Raw genomic sequence first — 11,129 nt, 5'->3', positions numbered from 1 at the left:
AATCCTCCACACTGCCAAGAGTTCTACCATTAATACTATATTCTGCCATCATATTTGACCTACCAAAATGAACCAATTCACACTTATCTGGGTTGAACTGCATCTGCCACTTCTCAGCCCAACTTTTCAACCTCTCTATGTCCCACTGTAACCTCTGACAACCCTCTATACTATCCACAACACCTCCAACTTAGAGGAGAGACAAAATGTATTACAACAATTTTGATGTATTATTAGTCCCACTGACTAAGCAAGGAATCACACTTTGTAGTGGCATATTCCTGTAGGTCACAGTGTAGACTTGCAGTGGTGTGAAGTCCATGTTCCTTCTCAATTTTCAGCTTGAGACCTATTTGGTTTGATGATATTAATAGTAAAATAATTATGTGCTTTAATGTCATAATTTTGCATAATTTTCCAGACCAATTTTGTATATACTGTTTATTATTTAGGTTGAACTTCTGCTATTTCTGATCTGCATGCAATTCTCTGAGGGAAATTGGGTTGAACCGGGTCCCTGCCCCACCACGATACAGAACAGCTCTTAACAAAGTTACAAATGGCAGTCTCAGTGACAATAATAGTGGGAAGCTATCCTTTTTGGTCTATCTGTAGCCTTTGACAAGTTGACAACATCATCCACTTCCAAAGCTTCTCTTCATCACTCACCTGTTTTTGGTGGGACAACATATATCTGATTCCATTCAAATCTGTCTGGTAATAGCCAGGGAATTTTCTACAACGGCTTCTTTTCTCACTCTCCACTTTTACATCTGATACCCTCCAATAATCTCTTCTTGCCCCCTTCTGTTTCTCAGATAAATGTTGACCCTCATCAAGATCAAAAATGCAGAGTCAGTTTCCACATGTGAGTTTAGGACACCTGGCTTTATTTTTCCTCCAGCAGACTGGTTCCCCCCTCCCCACCCCCCCCCCCCCCCATTGTCTCTAAATTATCAAACTGCTCATCTTTCATCCAGTCCTGCATGAGAACAATTTCCTCTAATTAAAATTTTGTAAAATTGATCTCATTATCTTCAGTGGCTGCTTAAAATTCCATGCTTAGCAACTGATTACATCACTTATTGAGATATGTTTGCAACTTTAGTGTCATATTTGACCCTGTGAGTTTTCAACCTCATTTCCTTGCCATCCCTTAGACCACCTCCATAACATTGTCCAACTCTATCCTTGCCTCAGCTCAAATGTTGTTGAAAACCTCATCAATGCCTTTATGTCCAGAATTAACAATTCTAATGCTGTTCTGGCCAATCTCTCATGATCCATCCTTCATAATTTATTTTGAAAATGTCCTAATCTATGCTGAGTATTGTTCACTTACCATCCACTGTTACTGGTTACTCCTGGTTAAGTTACTCTTCTGTGTTTATATGTTGTTTTCAAATCCCTCCCTGGCCTTAAACTTCCCTATCTCTAGTATCTCATTCTATTCTACAATATTCTGAGAATCCAAACTACTCCCTGAATTTAACATTGATTTATATTTTAGTTGCCATGTTTCTGAAGTACAGAATTTTTTTCTCAACATCTCCACTTCTCTAACCTTCTTTCCTATTTTAAGATTTTCCTTTGAAACCTACCTATTTGACCAAGCTTTTAGTTATCTACCCTTGTATCTCATTTTGGCTGTGTCACTGTTTGGAAACACTCCTGTTAAATGCCGTGGAGCACTTTACCATGTTCTAGTGTGAAATAATTACAAATTGTTCAGGACAGACATATTAATTATTACAGTTAGCTACATTTCTTTCAAGTTGTCAAAAACAGTGGAGGAAGTGCTTGAGAGATATATTTTAAAGAATTCCTGCAATCCTATTGTTTTGTTGCAGATGTTCTGTTCTTGACGAACAATGTGTTAAAGAAGTGACAGTAAATGTTAGGGAGCTGATAATCAGACTTCTGGAGACAATGTGGCCAACTGCAGGAGTAGTTATAATTTTCCAACAATTAAAAACTATAGTTGTACAATTCTGTACTATTCTACCCAGGAGAGTGTAAATAAGTAATGCAGACCACTGATTAGAGCAAACATAACCAAGATCTTTGAAAGTAGACATGATTGTTTTCTGTATTAGCAGATTGATACATTCCAGAAGTAAATGAATATTTTCAGTTTTGTATAGGTTTAGCTGCAGCCCTAGATTTTGGAGGGCACAGTGGCCTCTTTACCAGTGCCTCAGCTGGCTGGTGAATTCTAGAGCTGAACAGAGGTCTTTGAGTCACTTGGTGGAGCTGGTTTGATCACAAATTGGAAAAAAAAGCTGCAAGATTTATTCAGAAATTTGAATACTAAATCATTTTGGAAAACTTGCTTTTGTTGGCAATGAAAATCCATTGAATTATTTTAACTGGGAAATGTATCCCAAACCATTTGCCATTTTGAACATATTTAGAGAGAGCAGTAGAATCATGTTTGAATATTCTCAGGGAGAAATGTGCTGTGGGATGGATTGTAGCTTCATATTCACAGCATTATTTTATCTGAAGATGCTTCAACCTAATCTCAGTTCTGATTATGTTTATAATTAATAAAGTGTGCACCTTTCTGAATTTGTTTATATCTCTTAATGAAATGTCATTTTCATGTTTTTTTTCCTCAAATTGACACTTAATGCAGCGATTGAAATTTTTTTCTCTAGCTCTGAGGGTTTAAATCAGATTAGAAGACTTCTGTACTCAAGAATCCTTTGGAATATTGCCACCCACTGGAATTTCAGCAGTACTGTGTTGGAAATATAATTTTAAAGTACATTTTTGCTTTGGATTAATGCTGTGTGTGGAAGTAGGGAATAAGATTAACCGTTAGTAATTTTAAAAGATCTGGTAACAAGCTCAAACCTACTATAACACAATATCACTTCTAAAGATTGCATCTAGCTTTTCTAAAATTCCTTCCATAAACTCACCTTTTAGGAATTTCCTTAAAGCCTGTCTCCTTGCAATGCTTATTATTTCCTCCTTTGTCTCAATGTCAGATTTTAATAACACTTCTGTGAGGTGTTTTGGTATGTTTAAACATGCTAAATGTGCTATGTAAATGCAAGTAGTTATTCAGCTCTTTATAAATTTGATAAGGCTATATTATGATCTGTCCAAATTTAGAAAGAGTACAATTATCCAACAGATTCACTCTCTCGAAAAAGAAACACTGGAGATTAAAATAGAGGAGACTGAGGAAAAAAGAAGCACTTTTGAATGCAAACAACCTAATAAAATTTAAAGTTCTTCTAAATTCCATTCAAAAATAAAACTATAATTATTAATTTATACCACAAAAAGTTTATTGCTTGATAATATCTTCCCTTGTATTTTCTCAGGAGTCTCATTAAAAGCAATCTGCTTAATAGTCATAAAGAGTATCTTTTATTTAAATATGCTGAAATTTGAACAACATTTAAGTTAGAAATCACCTTATAAGTAAGATGCAGATATCGTAACTTTTAGAAATGGTAATAAAGTTGAGAATTTTCCCTTTTATACACCAACTGAAAAATGCTGTGATGAACATTTTATTCAACAGAACTGAAATATACACTAATTATGGAGTTCTTGATTAGATTAATCTGTGGCGAAGTAAGACAGCTGATGAAGGGGCCGCCAAGCGGAGAAAGAGAGGATAGAAATATGGAAACTCTTCACTTGCTCTCCTTGCACTTAAGAGTCTTCCAGCAGTGGTAGAATGAGTGACTAAGGAAGAGAACACACTATACTTTTACCCACTAGACTTGCAACTCATAAGTAAAAGTCATAAGAAATAGTGCCATCTCAAGGGAAGTAAAATTATACATGACAAATTTGCACAACTTTTATCACCAGATATTGGAATGTCTTGTTCAAAGTTATGCATACTATTCATAAAGTTGCAGATCCCATTATAGGAAGTTTTCCAAGTGATTGTTTAAAACTCATGAAGCCTTTTATAAGAAACCTGATTGCAAATTCTTTATAATCTGAAATATCCTTGAATGGATATGCAGACCTTTATTATTATTGACATAAAATATTTTCATATCACTGGTTATTTATACTCCTAAAGTGGCTTTCTTGCATTTTCTCATTGGATGCATAAAGTAAATTGATTCTATTCTGTTAACCAAAAATAAAGTTCATTGCCCCAAAAGCAGGCTTTTTTTCCCTAAAAGGAAAACGATAATATTGTTAGATACTCACAGAAAATCTTTTGACAACTACTTCAGAGATGCCCTGTTAAAGTATAAGTGTTTGGAAATTGGGTGATGGAAGCAAAACTCTTGATTGCCTTGTCCCTCAAGAAGTTGAAGAGCCTTCTCCTTCAACTGTTGTATCCTCATATTGATAGTGTTTCCATAATGGTGCTCGTCTGGATGTCTAGCATTTTGACCCAGTGACAATAAAGGAACGGTGGTTATACATCTAGCTTTACCAAGAGACTTCAAATACATTTAGAAACAAAAACAACTCACAATTACTGCAGTTCATTAGTTTTAGTTTTGTTCTGTATAAAGACTTTTCTTGCTTTATTTGATGTAACACAAGTAAAACTTAACACTCGCTCCTTTGATGAATTTCAAAACATGGGTATTTCTTTCACAGTGAATGACCGTTTTGAAAAATGCATTTCATAACTTTATTCAGAACTGTGATATACTTGCACTGTTAAGAGTTGATTGCAAGAATATGTTCAGATACTGTAATATGAGAAATGGTATTCTTCTACTACATATTTTGAAGTACTTCCATTATTTTGTGGATTACTATGAATAGAATGTGTTGGATAGTTTTCCCTAAGAGAAATTCTTCTCATGGGTGCACATTATGAAACTTCAGTTTCCATGGTGTCTTACTTGAGGTACTCCAGACATTCTTATGTGCATAGGTGAATCAATTAACCTCTGCATTGTTACTTAAATGCTACCATGATTTAGTATTTTTTTAGGACAATTTTCAGCTATGCAATATTTATGTTCAACAACATAATCCAGCCCTGTTGTTTCCACTTAATAATTTCTAATCTCTGAAAAGGCACTTGTATTACGGAAAGCAGAGTGTTTAGATTACTACAGTGCGTCTAAGAATTTCTGCTTCCTGCTCATTACAATAATATTTGTAATAGTTGCTACCTTATTATCTTCATATGTTTTATGCAATAACACAAAAATGATTACCTATCCAAAAAAAGCTAGTAAACGATTGGATGAGACAGCTGGACTAGAAGATAATACATTATTGCTTAGTAAAAAGCATTAAAGGTTAATTATTGTATTTTGTATTAGACTACTTTTGAAGAGACACAGTTGAGGTATGAGTTTTTTTGGCATATGATATAGCCAAGAGTTTGACAAATATTAAAATATTTCAACATTTACTTTGTGCTTCAAAATTTAGTGATTAAATAGGATGTTTAACACAGAACTAGCTGCAAATCTTTGCTCTAAGGGCACAATTTATAAATCCAGTTATTTATGCATTTTTGTCAAATTGTGATGAGACTAAGTGTTTTTTTTATGCTGACTTAGATCAGCATCTTTGGGTAAGGGGTTAATGTGCAGTTAAATAGATCCAAATGTTATCACCAAGATTGCTCTTGTCTTATCTGAAGTGCGTTGCTCATCAACCATCCATTTACACTTGCCCTATATTAATCCCATTTTTATTCTCCCCATATTCTCATTTAATTACCCCCAGATTCTACCACTCACCTACACACTGGGGCAATTTACAGTGGCCAATTAAACTGCCATGATGGACATCTTTGGGATATGGGAGGAAACTGGAACACCAGGCAAGAAACCAATGGAGAACATGCCAATTCCACACAGGCAGCACCTGAGGTCAGGATGGAATCCAGGTCCCTGGTGCTGTGAGGCAGCAGCACCACCAGCTGTACCACCATCTTGCTCCATTAATTCATTAGTGATGTGAAAAGACATTATTTCTGCAACTATGTTTTCTGAAAAGGCAAAGACCAGTAAAAATGTTTAATTGCTCCCCTTCCCCTCCCCCTCCCTCCATAATTGTTTTTAAAAAAAGTGAGATTGAAGTCTAGGAATTGGTTTTGGTTGCTTTGTGATTGGCTTGTTAATCAAGCCAGATTTTGCTGTGGCTTCACCATGATGCCCAAGCAGTTTTTTAAAAATGATTGAGTTATCCTCCTTAGATAATTAAACGGATTGAGGACTAATGTTTGCCCTCCACTTTGGAGTAGGACGAGTGAAAGATTAGTGAAAAAGAGCTAATAGTGGCACTGAGGGAAATTGGGCTTCCAGCATTGAGGAGCAAGCAACTAATATCAACTAATTGTGAAATTAAGTTGCAAGGACCGAGAAAGAAACTTAGATTGGGTGAATTCAGTCAAAAAAGAGAAATAGGGATAGAAAGAAAGAGGCAAAAAGAGAGAGGATTTTTTAAAATTTAGTTTTAAAATTTGCCACAAATAAAACATAAAACAATCAAACTTCCAGATCAATAGTTAATTTTTACTAAAAGAGAAGTTATTTGTCAGTAACTAATATTTATTACAATATCAATAGAGAACTTAGACTGAAATGGACAAATTATAATTTTCTAAGGTGTTTAGTATGCACCTGCTGCACCAATTCAGCAACTTTGTGCTTTTCAATGTTGGCCAATGGTGTACCTGATGGCACGGTGCTGGTTTCATGAAGGTAAATGCAGACAATTCACCTAGTATTTCTGTAGAATATCTTCTTGCTTGAAGTTATGTATTAGTGTCATTAGCATCACTGTTATTTTGGAAGCAGGTCAGGGGTGATTATTTTTTCAACTGTAAATTTATTATACTCCCAAGTTTTCAGTAAAAGAGCTACTGTCATTGAGTGATGAAATGTTCAGTTCTAAGTAATTATTTCTTTGGGATTCTGTTGGAATAGATAAAATGGAGCCTCAAAATTATCATTAAATTTTAAAGAGCACATCTAGGAATGCTCGTCCTAGCATAGAATCATCAACTCTCCCCAGTAACTGGAAATAGCCACCTTGTACTAGTATTTCACTTAACTTTTAGTTTCTTTCAACACATGGTTTAAGGGAAACAGTAGCACATTTGTTTACTTAATCAATTAAATGGCTTGTAATCTCAGTAAACTGTAAAGATTTAATTAGATTTCAGTAACACCTACATCTTAGATTGACATTTTCAGTCTTTATGAGGTGATATATTGAATACTTGCTAGTTTTGCAATTACTCCTTTCAGACATTTGATTTTGGCATTCTGACAGAATATTCACGAATTTTACAGAAGATTTTTTTCAAACTGATTTGTATTACTACCCATTGACAAAGGCTTTACCTAGTACCCTTCATATAAGAATCCAAAATAATGAGCAGCCATTGTTACAATTTCCTTGCTGATACCTACATTCAATAAACTGACTTAAATTCATATACATGATGTTGATACTATGTTATTAATGCAGAATACAATGTTACCATTTTACTAAGCTAAATCTGTGGCACCTGCAACATGGTACTTTTATTTCTTTGCTATGAGTAATAAACACATTAAATTGTTGTCATGGGGTTAAATATAAGGAGAAAATGGCCAGTATCAGGAGGTACACTACTGAGACACCCCTAGTGGTTTCAGAAAAATCTCTATATTAGGCAAAATCTGTACCTAGAATTTAATTTTCATAGAAGTAGAGGCTGGCTTATCTGTGTCTGATAATGAAACAATTTTATGGCTTCAGGTAGAGTGTGATAGTCATTTCACAAATGATTTGCACTTTTATTCGTGCCATTACTTTTGTGTTGAACAGACAATTTAGATAGATGTTTGGTAGCTTACGCCCTGGTATTCATCACGAGTATTGAGCAGTGGCTGTCTCTCTTCAAAGGTAGAGATCTCTTTCTTCTTACAATTCTGTATAATAATGCAGTTTAACAGTGCAGTCACCAAGCAGCCAACCACTCCAGCACTTAACAGCCAAGGCCAGATCTGCTTGGCTTCTTGTAGATAGAAGGCCAGAATTGCTGAAACTGAAGGTGGTACTGAAATATACAAGATGAAAAGAAACTTTTAATAAATATTAAAGATAAAGCAGCTCTGATATTTTCATTGTGTTCTGATCTCAGGAAGATATTACTGATTTGTTGTTCAGCTGCAAGTAATGAATAACAATGCCCCAAATATTCAGAACACACTTAGAAACTTGTGATTTTGCTCTTATAGTATGTTATATAGATACTGAGTTTTTTTTTACAGCTTTGTGTTACTTTGAGTCCTGAGTTAATTGAAGAAGGAGGGCAAGAAGCGCATCTCGTGCGGTATGGAGAATATATTTAAACCTTGAACAAATTGGCTGACACACTAACTATATGTTTAGTGTTTCAACTGCATAAAGAGCTTTAGAAAACCCTGAAATTACAATACGATAACCAAGCATTTACTTCCTCTTCCATTAATTGCATTATGCATATTAAGCATTGCAAAAGGATTATTGTTTGTAAAGGTTTTAAAGCTATTTACTTGAAAAACATAATGTAACCATATTGATCTAGATGCATGAAAAAAGGAGATTCAAGGAGACAGAATTCAGTTGTGAACTATTTAAGTGTGAAAAGAGAATGCATCTCATGAGACACCTGTGTCTGATTCAAAATTGATTTGTGAGTCTTAACACTATTTTAGTGGCAGCACCTATCCTGTACAAGCAGTTCATGTGTGACATTGAGACGAATTTCTGGCCACTTTCCTCAAAGAGCAGAGGCCCCAAGATAAAACAAAAGATGGGTGCTGCAGAGCTGAGTGGGGTGAAGAAATCATCTGTATTGTGGTGTAAGTGCAGAATATCTGACTCATATAAATATAGAGTAAAACTTATCTTTTGGTGCTGCTTGGTTGCATTGTAGGTCAATAGGGCTACTTAAAAAGAGTGAGCAAAGCAGACTTTGCTACTGTTCTGCTCAAGTGAAACTAGTTTCTGCCAGGAGACATAACATGGGACAGTCGTCGTATATATTGGAGCCTTGGGGACAGTAGCAACACTGCTTTTACCAATATAGAAGGGAGATAGAATTCAATAAGAACGGAGTCACTTGATGCAGCATATAATGACAAGTAATTATATATAATGGCAAGGGTATATAATTTGTGTTTAGAAACTGCACCAATTACAAATATGAATTTCCATAGATTTTACCCATGTTAATAGCACATTTCTAATTACTGGAGCTCAGTTTTGAGGTGAAGGCAGGTTAATGCAAACTATCAGATTGTATTGTGCGCAAATAAACATTGATGTGGTCTTACTGTAAAGAATTGTATATCGAGGTCTTCCTTGAGGTTTGTCAAGAATTGTCGCAGAATTTTTATTCTTATCAATTTCCAGCACCTGCTGCCCTTATGTCTGTTCCACAAGTTTGAAAATTTAAGTTAAATGCTATGCTGGCTAGGGAATCACAACTACAATTCTGTACCTTTGTTCTTAAAGCTCTCCCCACGTAGTGTGCTACCATTAAGGAGCGAACCAGTTATTGTTAAACTACTCTGATGTTTTGAAGTGCTTGTGCCCACTTACTGTTTGAGGCACACCCATTGAAAAATTTGAGCAGGTGCTTTCTGTTATGATTCACCTAATGTGGTTTTTGTAATGTGCCATTTTGTATTTTGTGCATGGGCAGGTGAAGTTTTCATTAATTACTTACTGAGAGAACTTGGATCTAATTCACTTTTAAGTCTCAATCAACAAAGGATATATCAGACAGAAAGTGGTAAATCACATGATTTATATTTTGTTTAGTCAACGTCATCACCCACCTCTTTTTAAAGTATTAAAACTCTCATTTCCAAAACATCTGATATTTTCATTTCACGATGCCTAGATCTGAAACCCTTACTGCACCAATGCCTGTAGTTGTTTGATGCCACCTATGGCATGGTGGCAGCTGTTCACCCTATGTGTCAAAAGTGTCTGCACCAACAGTCTGGATATCATTACTCCTTAACCCATTTCCTGCCCCCATTTTATTTTTTGCAATCTCTTACCATTTGTCACAATTTCCCCTCATTTTCATGGCAGCTCTTTAATAGCACTGACTCATTTCCCATGAGTCAGAACACAGCAGTGGCTTGCTTAGTTACACAGATCGAGTTTCAAAGCTTCTTAAAAGGAAAAAAAGCACGATAAAACAAGGATTTGCGACCTTTATGGCTGACATTCCATTCGATATTAGAGCAAAATCTAGCACCCAATTAGCCCACTGGAAATGGGTAAAACCCAAATTTTGGACAAATACGTTAAACACCTTCCAGTTTAAGCAGCGTGTTTGATCCGGCATCCCATCCATTTCATTTCCTCCATCACTGGTGCAACATGGCTGCACTGTTTTGCTTCTTCCAGATGCACTGCAACAACTCACTACAACTTATCTGAATGTACCTTATAAACTTGCAACCTCTACACCATAGGGAAACACAAGCAGAAGGGGCATGGAAACAGCACACCCCTCAGATTCCATGCTAACTCATGCACCATAATCATTTGAAAGTATACCACCAATCCTTCCTCATTACTCAGTCTAATTTCTTACGTAACAATACTGTGAGATTATCTTCACCACATGGACACAGTAGGAGTACAGGAAGGAGGTTTGCCCCCCCCCCCCTTCTCCTGGGCAGTTAGGGATTGACAATAAATGCAGTGGCCAAGACCCATCTAACTGCTGCTGTATAGATCCTTATCTCCAGTTTTATGGAGGCTGAGTTTAAAATGCCAAGTTTTGCAGAAATAACATTGAGGGAAGGATTCACAGACTACACACATGAAGAAGAATATTGTCCTTACACTGCAAATGATAGAAGAGGTGCCAAAAAGCTGGCAGTAACAGTTAGCAGCATAATCCCAAAGTGCCAGTCTTGGCTTAGTGATAGCACCCTTCCTCCAAGTCAAAAGCTTGTAACATCAAGTCTCATTCCACAGAATTAATTAGAAATTTTAGGCCAACACTTCAATACAATGCTGAAGGAATCCTGTGGGGCATGGTGTTATTTCGATGTTAAACTGAGCAACTGAGTCCCTCAATTTCACCTCAGAGATCCCATAGTATTATTCAGTGGGGGGATGGGGGGGATGTTTCTTCTGGTTTGCTGCCCAATATTTAACCTGTA

General features: G+C 36.0%; 1 protein-coding gene across 1 annotated transcript in view; it reads right to left on the bottom strand.

Moving 5' to 3' along the window:
• Positions 1-7,688: 7,688 nt before the first annotated feature.
• The window catches only part of tyr (tyrosinase), a 34,744-nt gene continuing 31,303 nt past the window's right edge, over positions 7,689-11,129 (bottom strand). The window contains exon 5 of the mRNA XM_052026071.1: positions 7,689-8,011. Coding sequence (XP_051882031.1) covers positions 7,785-8,011 — 227 coding nt within the window. The 3' untranslated portion in view covers positions 7,689-7,784. The remainder of the gene's footprint in view (positions 8,012-11,129) is intronic.

This window comes from Pristis pectinata, chromosome 11, assembly GCF_009764475.1.
Source record: "Pristis pectinata isolate sPriPec2 chromosome 11, sPriPec2.1.pri, whole genome shotgun sequence".
In the NCBI taxonomy this organism is placed as follows: Eukaryota; Metazoa; Chordata; class Chondrichthyes; order Rhinopristiformes; family Pristidae; genus Pristis; species Pristis pectinata.
Note: the sequence above shows the minus strand (reverse complement) of the source record. Positions and strands in the feature narration are given on the sequence as shown.